Source organism: Pinus tabuliformis, chromosome 2_1, assembly GCF_031772625.1.
Source record: "Pinus tabuliformis cultivar Carrire ecotype Pingquan chromosome 2_1, CPIR1, whole genome shotgun sequence".
Classification (NCBI taxonomy): domain Eukaryota; kingdom Viridiplantae; phylum Streptophyta; class Pinopsida; order Pinales; family Pinaceae; genus Pinus; species Pinus tabuliformis.
The window spans coordinates 49,294,877-49,317,117 of record NC_142299.1 but is presented as its reverse complement, the minus strand read 5'-3'; the positions used below and the strand labels follow the sequence as shown (position 1 = coordinate 49,317,117).

Below are 22,241 nucleotides of genomic sequence, written 5' to 3'. Positions count from 1 at the left end.
ATCATCCTCTGCAACAGTGATTCCAACACTTCCAAGCTCATCTTGAAAATGAGTGAACTTGGTCAAGTTATTTGGAATTGAGTTGCCCACCTCCATCTTGATTTTTTGAATTTTATCTTTCAGTGCCAACTTCCTATGGTTAATGATGTTCTTGAAAAGGTTTATCAAAGCATACAAAGTCTCCTTCCCATGTATACTCAAGACAATGTGATCTCGAACTCCCTCAAGGATTATCCGCCTCACCCTTGCCACACACTTCTTCCATTCGACCAGATCTTTTGCATCTGATGTTGGTGGATTAGGAATGTCTTGATCAATGAATTCCTTCAAGCCATTATCCTCCAACACGACCTCCATCATGTCCTTCCAGGCTATGTAATTCGAGCTTCCATCCAAGGCATACTCGACCTGTAAACCATAAAACGCCATCTATTGATCCTGGAGTATGTATTGCAAATTCGAATTTCACCTCTAACCTTGAACTCAAAAATTTCAAAATATTTTCTATTGTACTGTAATCAACTCCAATACCATGTAGCTTTTCCTATAGATTCAACATCTCATGTAATTTCCTAAAACACAAGACAAGAATCTACTCTACTCTTTGTAGAAATTCCCATCGTAGATCAACAAATTATGCAATATACCAAAGCAAAATACAAGATCTACTTCTTCAACAAACTTGCGGAAGCTTAATCGAATTTGAGCAAGATCAAATAGAACACATATAACTGAGAATGAGAAAGCAATCACACATGAACACAAAACAATACTCTGGGGAAAGCCTCAGCTAAAAACCCCAATATCTATATTATCATACAAGTAGAAATACGTTCAGATTACGCAGAGAATCAACTCACAAGCTATCTTGATCTCAGTACAATCCAACAAATACAACGCACAAACTAAATAGACACAAGATATTCCTTCCCTTAGCCCTCCAAGCCTCCTATTTCCTTCCGCAGTTTTCCTTGGGGTCCAACGCTGCCACCTATGTGAATTGGCCTCATCACACACTCACCAAACCCAAAAGTAACTGCGCAATATCCAAGGAATGAATTCATTCTACATGCAAGAGATATCCTCCATGGAATATTCCTGCAATTGATAGTACATTGTCCCATCATCTGATCTCAACTGGGTCTCTGTCTGAACTGACATGCATGAGTTATTTATGAGAGAAATATTCAGTTATCTGAAGTGCAGCTGTTACATGCATGCATGCATTAACCAACTGAACTCACAATTAGTTCAACAAACTATTTGAACTAATCTAACTAGACTTAACTCAGTTAACTGAGCTAACTAATTACAACTCAAATTACAACTCATCCTTATCTCTTTAACTAAGGGATAAATTCCTCAATTAATGGGATAATTGTTGCATGTCCTCACATAGACTCCATGTTTGATTTTCTACAATTAATTAACTCAAGATGAATTAATTAATTATTTTACAAACAGCTGCTAAGATCAAATTCGAATTTTACTTCTCTATTTTAGTTCAAGGACTGTAGAAATTTGAATAATATAACACTTATTCACAAAGATTATCCTGATTATACACTATTTGCAGAATGCATGCATAATACATAACCTCCTCTACCATTGATCATCAATTTGTGGAATTAAAAAAAACAATCGCATGCGCACATTGAAACATCAATCACACATATCAACACAGTATGTAATGGGGAAATCATACAATTGAAAACCCCCAACTATCTGTATATTGTAATGATAGAGAACATGTAACAATACATAGTACAATACTCCTCACAAGTACTCAGTACTATCTCCACATGCTACACACAAACTAGCTCAGATCTGAACAAGTCACGGGTTCAAATCTCCTCCACTGTTTACCTACCTCTACTACGCAATCCAAGTTGAAAATAGATCAGATCCAAGTTCGAATTCCCTTTTGCTTGTACTGCGCAATCCTCATTGGCAATCTCAATCAATAATTGTGCAAATATCATGCACAGCTATAGTCACAACTAGTAGTAGTCTCACCCTTTTACCCACCTCTCGTTCAAACTCCTCCCAAAAGAATATGATAAAATACATTTACAATAAAAAGATAATACAATTTACAATACAAAGACATATATATATATATATATATATATATATATATATATATATATATATATATATATATATATATATATATATATATAAACATTTACAAAAATAATGTACAATACAAAGACATATAATAAATAACTTACAAATGGATGATATTCATGTCCACCTTCAGCGTGTTCATACTCCATAGTCTCTACAATGCTTTTTAGCTAATTTCATTATATCTCCTTGGTCTCAAGCCCTTGCAATTCCTACAAGAGCAATAACATTTTCTATCCTTGGAAGTTCTTGATGTCAATCTCACATATCTTTGGTATCCTTGAAGAATGTTATGTGACATTTTTTGCCACCAAACTTTCAGTGATGATTTGGTTCAAAAATTAACCTCAAAATAAACCTACAACCTTTCAAAACAATGACAACTAATATATATAACAACTATGTCAAAGTTATATGATGTTAGGACTTCTACACACACACACACACACACACACACATATATATATTATAATCATATAATATTATATTAATATTAATATATTATAGATATTAATATGAATATATATATTAATTATATATTAAAAATATTATATTTAATTATAATATTAATGTTATATTTATTTTAATTAGTCAAACTGATTAACGTAAACCAGTGCTATATTAGTTGTTGTCAGCACAAAAAGTCATTAATGGTGGAATTGAACATTATGCGATTGTTATTTACCATTTGTAGGAAATTTGACAACACATTTTCATATTATATATAGCATTGGATATCCAATGGTAAAAGAACTACCGTTGAATATTCAACTGATAAAGAACTACCATCGAATATTTGATAGTCACCGGGATTTTAGAAAAAAACAAAAAAAAGTCGTTTAACTTCCAACACTTTTTCTGATTTTAGCCATTCTGTCATCAGAATTTCCACCCAAAAGTAGTAGTGTCAGTTTGTGGGATCAAGTAAAGAGTAGGCTGCAGTGTTTCAGGGGGAGATTTTAGGAGAATCCTTTTCCATTGATGTCAAAGGGGGAGAAGTTTATTGATGCCAGGGAAGTAAAAAGATTGAAAAACCCATGCTTGGTTTTAGGGGGAGTTTGGTTTGTTGCCATCAATGCCAAAGCGGGGAATTGTTAGGTAATTGGCATTGCCTGAGTGGCTAATAACATCTTCTGTGTTGGCATTAATATCAACCAAGCTAGCATTTGTTGACATCAATGTCAACACAGAAGATGTTACCAACCACTCAGGAAATGCCAACTACCCAACATTATTCTAGGAAAAAAATACCAGTATATGGCAAGAAAGGTAGGGATAAAGGTCTAAAGGGCTAAAGGCCAAGTTGATTTTAAAATTTAGGGTAGATCAAATGAGGATCATCTTGGTTTTCTTAGGATCATTTTAAAGGAGTGCCATAATAATAAAACTAATCTTCTATGTTGCTTTGTTGACCTAATGAAATTGTTGGACACAATGCCTAAAGCTAACCTTTGGAATAGACTAGAAGATCTTAAGGTTCCTCTCAAGTTGACAGTTGTAGCGATAAGGTTGTATGAGAACGTTATTGCCAAGATTAAAAACATTAAGGGTTGGTCAAAAAAATTTATTGTAATATTCAAATTAAGTAATGTTGTTCCTTGTCCCCTACCCTTTTGGCACATACGCCGACAAGTTAGAGTGTTGCTTGGAAGAAGTAAAGTGTGTTGGCATGAATTTTGCTAGAATAGTCATCACCCTTCTTCTTTATGCTAATGATATTGTTCTTATGGTAAGGTGCCCCTATGCTCTTGACAAGCAACTAAAAAAATTCATGGATTTATGCTCTAGTACAAGTATCATTGTTAACATTGACAAGATGAAAGTTATTTAAATCAAACCTAAAAAGATCACACAAAATAGTTTTGTGTATGACAACAATTCCTTGGAGGAAACGACTTCATATTAATATCATGACAAGATGCAAGTTATGATAATCAAATCTGAAAAAGATGACATAAAATAGTTTTGTGTATGACAACAATTGCTTGGAGGAAATGAATTCATATTAATATCATGAAGTCAGTCTATATCTTAAGCTTAATAGGAATTATAGCATTGAGGAAAGGATAAATGGAGGGTGGAAAGCTTATTTTGGCCTTGAAAAAAATTGTGAATTAAGAGACCTTTGACTATGGGATAAAAATAAACTCTTCTTTCAAATTCTTGTCGCTTTTGTTATTTCATAAGGTTGTGAAGTTTGGGGTGGCAACATCTTTAGAGAATTGTGGGTAAATATCGAGCAAATCCAAAGGCATTTTATAACTTATAATCTTAAAATTAAAGTGGATGCACCCAATAATATTCTTCTCATAGAATCAAGTCTCTTGCTCATTAAGAACATGGCTATGACTAGGTACCTAGTATACAAGAACAAGATAAACAACATGGAAGACAAGCCTAAATTTGCCTCAAAAGCTCTAGTAAAACTAGATGTTGCTCAAACAGGGTTGGCTTAAAGATTTTAAGTCTACCTAACTCATTAGATAATTAATAAAAAAAACCACTTTGTAAAATATCAATAATTTTTAAAATATTATTACATCTTAATTTAATAAAAAATTATGATACAATAAACAAAAAAAATTCAAGAAAAAAAAATATTAAAATATATAAAAAAAAATGATTAACCCTAATTTAAAAAACTAAAAATATCACTTTATTTAAAAAAAAAAAAAAAAAAAAAAAAAAAAAACATAAAAACAAAAACAAAAACAAAACAAAAAAAAAAACAAAACAAAAACAAAAAGCTAACCATCAAAATTATAATGCTGATAATAACACATATATACAGATAGGAGTTGTCTTTAGTGCGACTTTTGGACTTACCGGAAATCTAAAAATTTGAGGTGAAATCTTGATTTGTGTTATTTAAACTAGTTTTTTTTAACATATATATGGATTCCTAGGGCACTTGGATTGTGCAAGGATCACCCATCAAACTTGCGATTTCAATAAACTATTGCCAGATTTTAGAGAAATTACACCGGAAAAACCCACCAAAAAAATCGCTCTAAAAACAACTCGTATACAAATATTCTTTATTTTGATTAAAGCATTCAATTTCCAATTAAATATTTTCCATTTATTTAACTTTATAAGCCTTAAATATAATAAGACAAATTATCATTACCTCTATGTAATGATGTTTTCATTTAAAAAAATGGTTTCCATACATTTTCAACAAATTATTTTAAATATATTTATATTTATAATTATTGGTTTAAAATAATTTTTTATTATAATTAAATATTTAAATTATATTTATTAATTTTTCATATTCTTTTATTTTTTAGTTTTTTTCAGTGTAAAAATTTATCATATTTTAATTGTCAAACTAACAATGAGGACAACTATCACTTGCTACTATCCATGAATGCAGGATGACCCATCATTATTATTCAAGAGAAACCATGCCAGTTGAAATTATTCCGTGGTAATCCATAAGGGGGCAGGTTTTCACCCCTGCCACATGCCTATAGATAGTGGGCTATTAACTTGTTTCCTTCGTCTAAAAAAAACAAACTCTTTTAAAATATTGCTATTTTTATTTACTTTAAATAAAATATTATAGATATACTTATTTTATAAAAGTTTATTTTATAATAATTTTATATTTTAGTTATAATCCCACAATATAATTTTGATTAAATTTTGATTTCTAGTTATTTAAAATGTCTTTAAATATATTAACAATAGGTTTTTCCATTGTGAAATAGGTATATAGTTTTGAAAAAAATTCTAAAATTCAAATTATCTAACTCACAGAGTTGAATTTTGTAATTGTAACCCAAACCAATGAAAACTTAGTTGTCAAACCAGCAGTGGGGACAGTCATCACTGGCTGTGCTGCGATCCCTGAATGCAATTGTGTCATCAATGTTATTCAAGGAAAACCACGTCAGCTGAAATTACTGGCTAGTGGTCCCTATGAAGCAAGATTTCCTCCTGCCAAATACTTCTGGGTCTTGGACCATTACCTTGTTTCATTACATCCCAAGAAAACCAGCTCTTAACCGTACAAAAACAAATTTATAGAATAATCCTCCTTATCAATTTCTTTCCAAATATTAAACAAAACTCATTAAAAAAAAAACAAAACAAAAAAATTCACCTTTTTGTTAAACAAAACTGATGAAAAATATAGGAAAAGGAAAATAGAAACAATCAAAATCATTCACAGTCATGAGTGCGTGGACAGAAGATGTGTACGCCAACAAATTTGCAATCACAGCTAACTAATCTACTGAACACCCCCTTCCAAAAGTGAGTCACGGCCCTTTTCGTAATTTTCTGCCATTTGTCTTCGGTCAGTTTATAACAGTTGAATCTTCTCTTAGCAACTTATCATGAAATATACATGCAACTACTCATTACAGAACGAATGGATATTTATTGTTTGTTGGTTTGATAGTTGAGATGGTTTTTTTTTATGACAAAAAAATTCGGTTAATTACCTGTGGTTGAGATGAAGTATTATTATAAAAATGATATATATTCCAACTTTATTCGACATAAAATCTTTATATAGTGTCTTGATTGATTGTATTTAACAACTCTGAGAACCCAATATAATGGTCAGATAGGAATCCGAACGACCCACCGATTATTAAAAGAATTTGTCCACCCACTGATAAAAGAGCGCTGAATACTGTATCTTGTCTTTAAGCCATTTCTCTGTATCAACTTTATTGTTTAATAATTTTTTCTTGAAATTTTCTTCTTAGTGGAAATCAAAGAAGTTTATGGATGTGTGACCAGAATTTTCTTCAATGATGATATGATATCAATAATGAAAAGACTGACTGTCTAATTTGCTTTTCCAGTGTTTTTCCTCAACGCCATAATTTTCAATGCCACTTACGTATTTGTGATGTTTTAGGACTGTATACAGTCAAAATCTCTACATCCACTATTGAAGAGGGGTTCAACAATGAATATCTATTATCAGCTGGGATTCAGTTTGAGAGTCACTGGAGGACAGAAGTGCCTCTTTCTAATAGAGTATTTTGGCCAGGCAAAGAAAAGCTGGTTCAGAGGAATTTATTGTCATTGATTTGGAAAAAATATTTTCTTCCGAGTATTTTGGCCAGGCAAAGAAAAACTGCTTCTGTGGAATTTATTTTTATTGATTTGGAAAAAATATTTTCTTAAAGTTTGAATTTTGAAGGCAAAAGATGCTGCTTGATGAATTATTTTCGGATCTCTCTGGAAAAGGCCTAGAAACTGAAGAAAATGGAAAAGGCCTAGAAACTGAAGAAAATGAAAATATCAGTTGCTTTGAAGTAGAGCAAAATCACATGGGCCTGAAATCTGCAACTGCAGAAGATGTTACAACGATGGAAAAATCCTCAGAGAGTGAGAATTCATGCCCGAAATCTGCAACTGCAGAAGATGTTACAGCAATGGAAAAATCCTTAGAGGGTGAGAATTCAAGCTTGCCCAAGACTAATGTCATTGAGAGTGAAACAAATTGCATAAGTTCCCCACAGCGGGAACTCAAACTTCCTTTGGTATCTGAGATGAAGTTGTCTGAAAGTCTAGAGAGCCAGAAATGGGATCTTGACCATCTAGTTCCTTTGGAGTGACTGCATCCATTCCTTTCCAATGGGAAGAACATCCAGGAAAGCCCAAGAACCCATCAGTAGAAAAGCCTGATTTCCCTTAAGATTACCTCCAATTAGACAATCAGGCTTGTGTTGCCATCTGGATGGTCCTAGCATGGCCAGAAAAGTGCCAAACAAACTATCGGGAAAGCTAAAAGTCTTTTTAACAAGCCGATCATCTAGACCCATATCAGTATCAAAGGTCTCAACTGGAATGACTAACTGCAACCGGGAATTCTCTGGCTATTCAAACTCTGATCTTGAATCAATATGGGAAGAAGAAGATGATGAAGATGAAGATGAAGATGAAGATGAAATGGTTCAACTTTGTAGAAAGGCTAATCCTACTCGAGCATTCCAAGTTGCCCATTCGGGAAGAAGCTATGATTCAAACTTCTCTGAGAAATACATGTTGGGAATATCTGATTTCACTGATAACAGTAACAGGAGGTTTTCAGCAAAAAGTGCAGAATTTTCCTCTAGAAGATATCATTCTTATAGTCCTCGGATTGGGTCTAGAAGTGCAGAGCTTGGACTTCATGCATCTAATCCATTCCCAGATAGCCCTTCTTCCACCTTCCACAGGCGTTCAATGTCCAGGCCCCCTTCAAATGGGGATTCTCCTTCTGCCCTGCTTGCAAACTGTCTTGTATCTGTGATAGACATGTCCAATGCAGTGGCTGTGGAGGATTCTACATTTTCTATCTTGCCCAAAAAAGTGCCAAACAATCTCTCAGGAAAGGTGGAAGTCGTTTCAAAAAGAAGACCATTGAATCCCATATCAGTATCCAAGGTTTCAACAGGAATGATTAACTGCAAACAGGAATTCTCTAAGGACAATGCAAATTCTGATCTTGAATCAATCTGGGAAGAAGAAGATGAAGAGGAAATGGTTGAACTTTGTAGAAAGACTTATCCTTCTCAAGCATTTCAATCTCTGCATTCTCGAAGAAGTTATGATTCGAACTTCTCCGAGAATTACAAGTGGGGAATCTCTGATTTTGCTGATAACAACAGCAGGAGGTTTTCCACAAAGAGTGCAGAGTTTGCTCCCAGAAGATATCCTTACTATAGTCCTCTGATTGGCTCTAGAAGTGCAGAGCTTGGACTTCATATTTGTTATCCATTCCCAGATAACCCTTCATCTACCTTCAACAAGTCATCAATTTCTAGGTCTCCTTCAAATGGGGATTCTGCTCCTGCTCTCCTGGCAAACTGTCTTATATCTGCCATAGACATGTCAAATGCAGTGCCTGTGAAGGATTCCAGTTTTTCTAACTTTAAATCGGTTGATGACTATATTTCATTGAAGAGCAGCAAGATGGATTGTTTGGACCCTAATCCTTGTAAATGTAAGTCCACACCAGAACACCAAACCAGGGTCTTCTCATGGGCATCTCCAGGACAGAAAAGTCTATCGAGAGAGCTTAGAATTTCTCACAAGTACGATCAGGAATTCATGAGGGCCCATTCCATGCAACCTGCAAACTCCCTGAATCTACCAAAAAGAGCTTCATCTGTAGTGAGAACTGCTTGGGATTCTCCTGTATCAGATATAGAATTTGGAAACTCGGACAAGGTGAGGAAAACCCAAATAAAAGCAAGTCAGAGTTCTGTGAAAGATGAAGAGGAATATAGAGATCATAATGTTATTGATGATGCCTGGTCTCAACAAATATCAAGCAGAGTATCTCTTGATCAAGGATCTGGATTTTCAATTCCTTTCCAATCCAAATTATCAAATAGTTCATACAAGCACTTTTCTTCTTTAAGTCTGCAGGGAAGTAGCTCTAGCAAGGACGAGGCGTCTTACAGCCCTTGCAGCATTGATGCTACTTCAGCCAAAAATAACTGGCCAAATGGCAGACAGAGACATTTTAAAGATGGTTTAGAAGAAACTGAGCCCCTTTTGGAGAGCATGGACAGATTGAAATACAAGGGATGTAATCAAAAACATTACAAGAAGAGAAAGGGTGACAAGGTGCAAATTTTCTGTGTGGTAGGTTTTCTTTTTCAGTCTCTAGCTTGGACATATCATAGCTTCCCTGTTGTGGTTAAATTTACTGATTTTTTCTCTCAACCATGGAAACTTTTTTTATTAGTCTTTAAGCAGTTGTGAATGTATTGAGATTTGCAGTTTGAAGAATTTGATACCTCAGAGTGCATGGAAGATCCCAGGTTAAAGATGAATATGTGCTAGAGTATCTGCAAATGCATGTGTTGTCCATGATGGCTTGGACTGTTTTGCTGTCCATTTAATCTGATATTCCATGTGATTCGCATTCGTCAACAAGCATGCTTAGACATTTTTTTGGCTTCTCTAGTATTGATTTTTCATTGTGATTAACAGCAAATGTACTTTAGTTGGCTAGATTGTGATCTATATAATATTTTAAGCCTGTCTGACACTCTTTCACTCTAGGAATTGTTATTAAATATGACTGTTTGTAATAAACCATGCAGTGAATCAATGCAGACAGACACAATGGAGAAGAGAAATAATATTAAAGTAAAAAAGACAATGCAGAGACCACACAGAATCCAAAAATCACACTTTCTTAATCTCCACTCTTCAGCTCTTACAGATTTGTAGTCTCAGAAACATATATGTTACACATGGCTCAACATTACTGGTTTTTCTATTAGACTCTCACTGTGTAACTTCTTTTTTTCACTTGCCTTTCATGGTCTCGATTTATGACACATCTGTAACACTCACACAGAATGTGTAACAGACAGATTTAGTGTATTGCATTTCTTTTAATAAGATTAAAATGTAATAGATTGGACTAAGAATGAATGTGTCTGTCATGGCAGCTACTGAAGAATTTTTTGTTTGTCATGGCAGCTACTGAAGAATTTTGTGATCAGCTGTTGTTATCCAAATATTATAAGACATCCCCACGAAAATGGCTGGTGTAGAAGGAGCAGTACACAAATCATACCTGATTGCATCAAAGTAAAGCAGCAGGTATATTTTCAAGCCCTCAATATCTACAATTACTCTGGTTAATTGCGCAGTTAATATCTACAATTACTCTGGTTAATTGCACAGTTAGTATCAATCAATGGGTAGTTTTTCCTATGATGAAACTTTGGGTCTCTGACCTTGTGCTGATGTATTTTTTCACTGTAACTACGTTACCAGCATTTAGGGTGGAGGTGAAAAAAGTTGGAAGGGAACAGGAGATGAGATTATAGTGTAGCCACATACTATTATCTGCAAGGACTGCAAAAGCAGATGTCAGTACATCAACAGTCACTGCATATTTTTGTTGCCTACTTTTATAGATAGAGTGGGAGGTCTGAAGAACTGGGCTGGCAGTGACAGATAAACAGCCTTACAAAGTCCATTCATCAATTGTAGTGGGTTGAGTAAATTGAGTGGGAGGTCTGAAAAATTGTGCTGGCAGTGACAGATGAATAGCGTTACAAACTCCATTCATCAATTGTATTGGTTGAGTTTTATCAAAAAAAATACTTGATTAACTGCACTGTATTTATAAGAATTCACTAGCCATGAATTGATTTCTACTCATTCATCCATATAAGAATTCAATAGCCATGAATTGTGCATTTTGAGTGAAGCACCCCATTGTTTTATATAAAGATACATGTTAGACTTTGATTTATCACGTATACATTTAATTAATCTTGGAATTACTACATACATAAAGGCATCGTATGGTCAGAAGTATTAATGAAATAGTGTGTAATCTATTTAAAATAGAGTTTAAGTTTAGATGGATTTATTTGTATTAATAGTTTTTCGTTAAAGCTTTTGAATTCAAGTTTTTGTGATTAATTAAGAAAATATTTTTGGTCCTAATTATGACTCATTCATCTCGTATTAAAGTTATTTGCCTTTTACATTTATAACCTAAAATATGCAGTTCATCTTAAAAGAAAAGTATGCTAAAATAAAGATATTTTTATTAACATTTTTGAATGAAAATACATAATTGTTTTTCAAATCATAATATAAATTGAATTTATATTTTTATTAAATTTATATATATATATATATATATATATATATATATATATAAAGTTATAGTTACAACTACAACTATAATTACAATTACAATTATCTTCCTTCTTTCTTCTTCTTCATTTCCTTATTACTAGTTTTCCTATTACAGTTACAACTGTAACGAGGATTAATGTTATTATTTTTAATCCCATTATCGTAAAATGAAAGAAAAGAAGAAAATAAAATTTTATAATTATAAAAGCTATTTTAAAATGTCACAAGAGAAATATATTAAGTTACTAATAATTCTTCCTATAAAAAGAGATTAATTTTTTATATTTAAGAGGATATATGCTTTTAAATTTTATTTATGAATATTGCATATTCATTTTTGGGTAAAGAAAAAAGAAAAGAAAAAAATTATAATTATATAAATTATTTAGAAATGTCACAGAGCGTATATAAATACAACAAATGTTATTTCCAAAAATAAATTATTTTTATTAATGTTCTTAAAAATTTGAGTTTTATTAAATACTAAGTAATATAAAATTAAAGTTGATCTGGGTATCTGAGGTTGGGAATGATTATTATCTTCCCCACTAGTGATATGATGAGCTATAATGCCTTGATAATTATTATTGTAGTGGCTTCATGCCTTTGAATGTTGTTGCAGTGGCCTCAAGCCTTGAACTCTAAAGAGAGTATACCTATGGGCTAGCCTAATATTAACCACAACCAATTATTTTAATTAAGTGAATATGATGCTTAATGCAACTATAGAAGTAACGAGTTGCCTTTAGTGAGACTTTTTGGAAGTTTTTATGGTGGGTTTTTCCAGTCTAATTTCTCTAAAATCTGATAGGAATTTATTGAAATCACAAGTTTGATGGGTAACCCGTGCACAATAGAAGTGACCTAGGTTTTTTAGGGTGCTGAATCCATATATAAAGTCAAAAAAACCAGTTTAAATAACACAAATCAAGATTTCACCTCAAAATTTTCCACCAGATTTAGACAGCTAAAAGTCCAAAAAAATTACACTAAAAACAATTCCTAGAAATAATATTGCAACTAATTATTCTAATTAAATGAATACGATGTTTAATATAATTGATAAGGGAAAGTTTTTAAAAAATATTTAATTAAATTTATAATAATTAAATTTATATTAAAGATAAATTTGATTTGAATGTATTTATACAACAAGTATTTATTTTGAAAATGTGAAATAAATCATATATAAGATGCACAACACTATGTAACATACATATTAATATTTGTGTCATGTAATTTAATTTAATGGTATAACTCTATCATATATAAAAGATACTAATAACGCAATGTAGTATAATAACGCAATGTAGTATAGTGATTTTGTTATATACATTCACAACAAAAGTATAGTGATTTTGTTATATACATTCCCAATAAAAAGTAAGATGGTAATTTAGTTGTAAAGACTTACAATTAAAAATAGTAAATTGTTTTTGTATTGATATGAAAATACAATTTTTTTTTTCATCATTTTTATAATGTATATAAAATGATCAAATTAGATGCAAAATGTTTCATTTTGTTTTATTTCAGTTTTTTCATTCCTTGGCATTCAAGGAGTATTCTAGATTGAGGTGGGTATGGGCATAATTTTGTCAAACATTATACTATTGTAATAATTGTTTATTGGTGAGTTTGAGATATTCAATCATGATCATGAAATATACACTTTAGTACAAGTTGTTAAGTGATTACGGTGTTGGTTTGATAAAAAGATAGAACATGCACTTTTTGAGTTTTTCTATACCGAGAACACATATTACATGTAGGGAATTATATATATATATATATATATATATATATATATTTCCTTTTTTCTTAAATCAAGTTTTCATTCACATAGAAAGATTACATCGTGGATAATAATTTACCAACATCTTATTGGCTCACTCCTACTAGATTTATTGGCCAATAAATAGTTTCCCAAAAATACAATGGATTGCCATGCATATTAGAAAGACCAAAAGCTATAAGGCACATAAGCTTAGAAGACAAACAAAATTAGAATGTAACCAAGACTCATTAGACATCTAAAGAAGTGACTGAGGTTGTATTGTTTAGTCCTGAACCACGAGAAAGCAAAGACCAGAACTCACAATGGACATGTTTCTCCATGTGTACCACTTTTCTTTCCATGCGATCTATTTTTTCCTGTAGGCGCCATTGTCCCCTATGCAAATTCACAAGTTTTTCCCATATGTACCATTGGTTCCTCTTGAGATCATTCATAAAAGATATGATTGCATTCCTATCATCATGTATATCCATATTAAACTACTCAAGGATTTCTTTCAATTGATGAAGTTGGTTGCCAATCATGTCGAGTAGCATAACCATATGGCTCGAGAGGGTTAAAATGAATGGGATCAATTGCCTCTTCCCTGCCATGAGCCTTTAGGTAAGTCCTACTAGAATTCCCCTGCTCACTTACTCCCCGTCTTACCCTACCATGTTATCATGACATCAGAAAATTCACTATAGAACAAAAGGATAAGAACCTAGAGTGACTACCGATCGAAAGCAGGGTGAATTGACCAGGATGAAAACCCTAACCATAGTTCACAGAGGGCCAAATAAACCCCTGCTCCAAACAAAACCCTCCCCAATAGAACCCCCACCCAAAACGATTGAACCAATGTAATAGGGAATCCTCAGGTCCCCAACCAGAACCAGAATTACTCAGGATATCCCAACGAATGAACCAAAAGCACTGACTAGACTCCAGCTAATAGGTAAAAGAATCGGTACTCCAGAACCACAGAGAGCCATACAGCATATACTTTGAGCACTGGTAGGTACAAAGAGGTTAGGATGGTCTAATGGTGGCCGACACCCTCCCTTTCAGATCACACCCACCATAGATAATGTAAACAAGAAAGACCTGAGACCTAGAACACCGCAACATAATCCCAAGGCCAAAGAAACCATGCCCACCATATCATCTGGTGGTGGCCTTGTAAGCCAAGAAATACCAACTAATCACTTCTATAGAGGTACGATAAGTCACACCAGAGAATAGAACCCAATTACTTCAAACTGGCACTGGACCTCCTAGAGAAAGCTTTGATTCCAATCCACTGAGATACTGAGCAACACCACCTCCTTGCAGCTCAAACCAAACCGTAATCCTTGTTGCATATAATACCAAGTGTCGGGGTTCCAATTGAATTGTAGTAAGGGCCAAAACAACTTAAACACTACATCGCGCCACCCAAAACACTTCTCGAACCATAATTCCATTCCAAACCATGCAAGAGCCAAACCCACCCAGTGCATGTATACATGGTCACCAAACACCAAGTTTCTAGGTCGAAGACCCAACTATGAACAAACCACTTGTATACCATATTGCACTATCTCCTCGATTCAAAGGCCAAACATCAATATAACCGGCATTCACCTACCTCTTGACTCTCCCACTTATGTTGCATGCAGAAGGGGTGCCATGCCACCCCTCCTTAAATGTTGTGGTGGACGGTGGGGGGGTGGGTGCCATCCCCAATTCCCTCTTGCGATCAATCCTTCACTCCCATTAGAATATATATATATATATATATACAAAATTATCAATATCAATAACCAAAATGACAAACAAAAATTAATTTTTAATCAAACTACCAATAACTAAATTAATAATACTTGAATGATTATCTTAAATTCATTGATTGCAACTATAAATAAATAATCAGGCTAACCAAACTTTCAATAAGACTATACAATTTTCCAAATCTTCATGGTAATACAAGTCAAGGAGTTTTGTGGTGCCCTTTGACAAAATCCTATATACATTCAATATCAATTTTGTTACACAAGATCACATAACACTAAAGTTGTTGACCCATGTATACTATTCCATAATTGTTTTACCATGCATATTATTCAATAATAAGAAAAAACTTTTGGATGAAGAAGAAAACCCTACAAAGTTATTTAGTCTTTTGTAATTTATTTATTTGTTTTTTACATTAATGTTACAAAATATGAAGAATATGAATATTATAGGAATAGATAATGGGCTTGGAGTATATTTTAAAGGTGCTACACTTGGATAAGAACTCATCTTTCTTAGACATCAGGAAATAAGTTAACAATCCAAGATAGGTATCTAGCCAGAGTGAAAGTTTGTCCCCTTACAAACCACCAACATGTAATTCTAGGTAGTGTGGTTTTCCTTGAATAACAATGATAGGTCAACTTGCATTCACAGATAGCAGTGAATGATGATTGTCTTGGATGTTGGTTTGACAACTAAGTTATGATAGATTTTCTCACTATGTAAAAAAAAAGTCAATTTTTTAAATTAAATTATAAAGATAGATTATAAAGATAGATTGTAAACAATGTTGCTTAAATTATATCTATTTTAATTGTCATTAACAATATTAAAGAAGGGTGCATTCAAAAAGGACATATTATTCATAAATATAAATATATTGATACAATTTAAAATTGATTAAATTGATAAGTGTATTTATTTTGAAATAGGGTTTCTAGAATTTTAATTTAATTATCGATGATTATTAAATAGACAGAAGGGTTTTAACCTCGACAGAATATCCATGGAATATTTTAATAGTATTAACGATAAAGGGTTGAGATTTATTCAAAGGTAGTTATTCATTTTCACTTTTTAATTTAATTAGATAAATGTCATGTATACTAGTATAATTGAGCTCTTATTGTTATTGTTGTGTTACTATGTTTTTCCTAACACATTTATTTTTAAATGTATATATGTTTAATTCATTATTTTTTACAGATAATAATGATAATAATTTCAAATAAACTTATAATTTTCTTTATTTTTATGATTCTTTTAATATTTTCAATGTGAAATGTATTACAAGGTAAGTGTCTTGATGTCTATCTTTTTTTTTGGTGAATTAGAAGTCTTTCATTAATAAGAGAAAAAATTACATGTAGGTTGGATTTTCAAAGTCAAGAAATTGCCATTTATCATAAAAGGACTACAAATATTGGCTTATCAACCAAAAATACTCGTAAGTTTACTAATCAATAGCAAACTATCAAAGATTGGCAATGACAATAATTACAATAAAAAGATACCTATTCTTTGAAGATTTAGGATGAAAACTACATGATTTTTTGAGTTGAGAAGAAGAAAATGCCTCCAACATTAGCATGACTTTCCCTAAGCTAACTAACTTTTCTCCATCTTCTTGGATGAAGACCTTAATGCTCTTACATCCCTTTTCTCTATCCTCCTTGAATAGGGGGGATCTTTGAAAGATTGTGAATGAACTCCTAAACAGAAATTTGAAGAGCTCAAATTGGATTGAACGTTATCTATTTGACTCTTGGATTTGAGATATTCCCCATAAATACTCACCATATGATGTTTTGACATGGATTGTGGATATTTATTGAGGCAAGCTCTACTAGAGTAATCAATAGGTATGGATCATCCAAATCCATGTTGTCTAGGAGGTCTTGAGTCTCATCATCTTCCATTATTAAGCTAGTTGGCTCATTTGAAAGAGAATTTTGTTGATTACCTTCAATATTCTTTTTCTTGGGCTCTTTTGGGGGAAACAAAGGCTTGTGAATACTTCTAGTAGCTGGATGGGGGATTAGTTGATTATCTTCTTGCATCGGGGTCTCATTTCAAGAGGAGAAAGACTTGAACATGTTTCTAGATCTGGGGATCTAATCAGAATTTGTGGCTTCTCAAGGTCTCAAATTCCTTTTCCTTTGGGGGAATTTGTAAAATCCCTCTTTCTCTTTATGATTTTATTGATCTGTTGGTAAATCCTTTCAAATCAAAGGACAATTTATAAAAGGATGTCCATATTCACGACAAGGGATGCATCTAAATGGGACATTTTCACAATCCAATATTTGTTTCCAAAGATTATCTTGATAATAAATGTCTATTGAAGTTGTAAGAGGTTGTGAAATATTCATATAACATAGGTACTTGCATAGGATGTGTCTCTCCCTCTCTTTGTTGCCTAAAAAACCTTAAAAAGATACCAATGACAATGTCAATGCATTCAAGAATTTCTTCCTCCCAATATTCCTTTATAAGAGAAAATAGTCAAACCCATACCAAGGTGGCAAGGAGGTCTTCCTTATCAGGATTGTACCACACTTTTTTAAAATCACATGAAGAGACCAACATTATTAAAAAAGTAAGGCCCTCCTTCAAAACCCTCATTCTATCCTCCAAGTTAGAAAAAATTATTGTGAAGAACCCTTTTGCTCCTAGCTCCAAATCTATTTGTCCCTTGAGGTTCCATTTATTTTGGATTCAACTGACTTTGGACTTTTCATAGGGCCATAATCCAATGTATTTGTAGATCAAAGCATTATCATACATATATTGGACATATTCTACAATTTTGTTTAATCTAACCTCATACTTTGGATCTTGCATTGCTTTTGGTAGGAAACACCCTTGAATTTTAGTTTGCCAAAATGCTCCAAGCAATGGTTTCTTTGAGTGACTGCATTTTCCATTTCCTCCAACTGAACTTTGAAAAAGATGTGAATGATGGGGATTTTGGGAGCGATTATCAGTAAATCTAGCATTCCTATGAACTTTGTAGACAATCTGACTGAAGGAGGAGGTTGAGCCCCCTCCCATAGAACTAGCCATGAACAACTATGTAGAAGAAACCATAGGAAAGAGAAAAAATGTAAATATTTATTATGTAAACTTATTTGTCTTAAATTTCTTGATGCTTATTATTGTTTACCAACCATTTAATTTATATGTTTATATAAATTTATTGCATAATTACCCAATTAATCATGTTAGAGTGGATTTATTAATTAATTGAATGTGTAAATACCTTTAGGTGTATATCTATTAGTTTTGAGTTTTTCCAAAGATAGTCATTTTGCATCCTATTCATATAATTATGTATTAATGAATCAAATTTTGTGATCTCTCTTGTGGTTAAGTTAAATTTACAAGATTATTAATGGATCACAAGAACTATTCCTAATCAAATTTTCAAATAATATTATAATTGTAGAAATACTTTAAAGTGTAAAGTAATTTCATTTGCTAGAATATCCTTCCATTTGATATTATACTCAAGTGAATGTTTGTATTACAAGATTCTCTTTTACTATATAATATCTTCTAAAACCTCAACATTCATATAAATATGATCTAGAACTGGTATATTGATGGATAGGTTTAATATGGTTGCAATGTTCTTAGAGAACTGGGAGAATTATTCAAGTTTATAAATTTGTATATCATACTTATGATACATGGTATGATTCCTTGATTTTTTGTAATTTATCTGAACAAATATAATGCAATCAAGGGTGCAACATTGATTACGATTATTTCACATTGATTGCAATTCCCTTGAGATTTATATATCAATTGATTTGAAATGCTTCACATGGTGGTTGCACAGGGATTATTTTTATAAACACTTGAAGAATTATTTTTTGTCATTTTTCCACATGCTAATAAAAAAAACTAAATGTTTAGAAAAAAATAAAAACATTATCTATAATAGTATATTTATTTCCAAGAATCCTAAGAATTATAATAAAAGCAAGGCTCATTTTTCTAACCTAAAATTAGAAAACATTATATAGCATAAATAAGAAATTAAAATCCAACATAAATTATATATATATATATATATATATAGAGAGAGAGAGAGAGAGAGAGAGAGAGAGAGAGAGAGAGAATTATAATTATAATTATGATTTTCTTTATTTTAAGAAAATTGTTAAAGTTATATTTAACAAAATGTGTATCAACTGTTAACCAAAATGAGTATATTGATACCATAAGAAAAACACCCCAAACACAATAAATGCATAAAAAGAGCATATAATAATGTAAATTAAGACTTACAAACATAAAAATCATTGAGGAGAACCTCAAGAACCACCATGAAGTTGTCAACTTCTAACACCATCAAGAAGCTTTTAAAAGATTATGCATAAAGGAACCATTCAGATTATGCATAAAGGAACCATTCTTTATTAATATTAGATAATCCACTTATACACCCAAGAGCCCCTAACCACACAAGGGAGAGAAACTTTAGACAAAGTATTTATACTAATTGAATTACAAAACACCATAGATATGGGGTAAAAACAATGTGAAATTGTCGACTTCTAAAGAGAAATGCCTAGGCTTGAACCCAGTAAGACATCGGAGAAAAATTGGATTGAAAACCATGAAAAATTGAATTTGAGAAATTATTCTAAGGAATTGGTTCCAAAAGGATAACTCTGTCCCTAAATTTGACAAAGAAATTAGAAATACAAAATGTCCTTGGGAAAAATCCTTGAGAACGTACAAAAAGAGCAAGCAATGAGATAAATTTGAATCTCCACTAGGTCCCCAATAACCTAAACCTCACCACTAGGACACAAATGCCTTGAGAAAGCACCTCACATAGGAATTACCTATTGAATAGTAGAAAGAGGATATATAACCTACCAAGCATGACTTAAAAAAAACCACCAAACCACCACATAACCCAATCCATGAACATTAGATGAAAAATGTGGAGAAAAGGAGAGAAAGACTATGCACGACCACCATTTGGAAAACCTCTAATTAGTAGCACCTAACATGCTTGGAAACTAACACTATGCCAAAGAAATAGTGTGACCTTGGGAAACCTAGAAACATCACTGAAACCCTTTGAGCAATGGAAACTTTCCACAATCACTGACACAAAAGAAGACAAAAGTTGAGATGACCATAAACGTCGAGCACTGAGCCTCAAGGAGGTCTACAATCTACAAACAAGGTTCGGTTAGTGTAAAACCCTTTATTTTAGCCTCAAGAACGAAGCTTTCACCTCTAATGACTATATAGTTAAGAAACAATATTTTCCTAACTTTGGATCTATTAAAGGGCTCAGAGAAATCAAATACCTTGAAATATAAATTTTTAGTGATTTTAGATTGATATACGCTGGTTATAGTTGACCTCAACTAAGTATAACTCAAAACTCATAATTTAGAAAGATATAGATTTCTGAAAATAGAATTTTAATTATGTTTATATTTTTATATTTGTATTGTAACCATATTTTTATGTGAATATCATATTTATAATATATCTATTTATGTGTAAATCTAGTATTTCTGTTTTTTATTCATTTATATCACAATATTTGTATTATATATACATGTCAAATTTCTTTCACATATTTTCTATCTCTCGCATTCTCCCACAAAATAATATTTTATTTAATATTTTTATTTAATCAACATATTATTATTCTTTTAATTTGTTATATATATATATATATATATATATATATATATATATATATATATAAAACAATGTATCTTTGAAATATATTATGATCTAAGATGTTTCAAATCAACCTCTATATATCACAAAAATATGTGACATTTAAAACTTTCTCCTTTTATAACCTTATTCATAATTCTAAAAGAACATTTTGAGTAATATAAAATTTTAGTAATTAGGCACAAAGTATCATTCAAAATAGTTGTAAATTGGTTATCTTGCTAATTTATTTAAAGAAAAACAATTACTCATTTGTCTTCGTTGGGTAAGTGTGGTTACCCACCCCATTTCAAAGTTTTAGCAAACTCCTTTTTTTCTTAAGAATTTAAACAACATTTTGACCTAATTTAAAGGTTTTTTTTTTAAGATTTCTTAATGTAGGATTTCAGCAAAAAATATTATTGAGACTTTTAATTTTTTATTGATTTGTGAACCTAGGTAGCTTTAGCAAATAACCTCCTCCACTTCCCTACAACATAAACTTATACTTGGACATCTCATTTTCTTCTACAAATTTTATCTGAATTTTCTATATCTCCAAATTTTCTTAGTGAAAGTAAGGCCCAAAATTCATGTCTTTCTCAAAGCTCCCCTGAGTCAATGATTTTACCAAATCCATTGACAACATTGTGTGTTGTTGGAATCAAGGCTTCATTAAAAATATCCAAAGTCAAGTTGGATCTCAAAGTAGATACTTTAATAATCAATACAAGTAGTTAACTAAAACTATTTTTGTTAATATTGTTAGTCATTTCGTTACCTCTATGTAAATAGACAACCTTTTTGAATCCACTAGATGAAACACACTAGTTTACCTCCAAATTTGTCTCCAAACTCATCCAATTATATTCAAACTTACAATGATTGAGCACCATCCCCTCTCAAAATGTGTAAATATTAAACTATTTTTTATTTTTTCAATCCTCTTAGTTAACTCATAAAAATGTCAAAATCCTCAAAGATCCATCCTAAAAAAAACTTAGGTTTTAAAGAAACTATTCCATTGTAAAAGGAACTTATACTCTAAAAGAATCTTGATTTAAAAAATATTACATAAACATCAATTCAAAAGATTTCTCAAAAATACCATATGAATGCTCTTTATAGTGCACCATCTAACCATTACATGGTTCCAACCTATCACTCAAAGTTCATATCAGATTTTTGAGAGATGAATAAAATTTTTGGTCTTCAAATTACTTGT

At 31.9% G+C, this 22,241-nt stretch overlaps 1 protein-coding gene across 1 annotated transcript; it reads left to right on the top strand.

The window, feature by feature from the left end:
• The first annotated feature begins 6,697 nt into the window (after positions 1–6,697).
• LOC149198726 (uncharacterized) lies at positions 6,698–11,301 on the top strand. The gene is made up of 3 exons (XM_089402137.1): positions 6,698–9,732; positions 10,582–10,704; positions 10,882–11,301. The coding sequence occupies exons 1-3, from the start codon at positions 7,849–7,851 to the stop codon at positions 10,897–10,899; spliced, it is 2,025 nt and encodes a 674-aa protein (XP_089258263.1). The 5' UTR covers positions 6,698–7,848; the 3' UTR covers positions 10,900–11,301.
• Positions 11,302–22,241: the final 10,940 nt, after the last annotated feature.

Bases quoted from the DNA above. Each gene is read 5' to 3' on its own strand.
- LOC149198726 (XM_089402137.1), top strand. From the start codon at position 7,849: ATGGCCAGAAAAGTGCCAAACAAACTATCGGGAAAGCTAAAAGTCTTT. The intron at 9,733-10,581 runs GTAGGTTTTCTT...TTGTCATGGCAG, and splicing joins AGGTGCAAATTTTCTGTGTG to CTACTGAAGAATTTTGTGAT.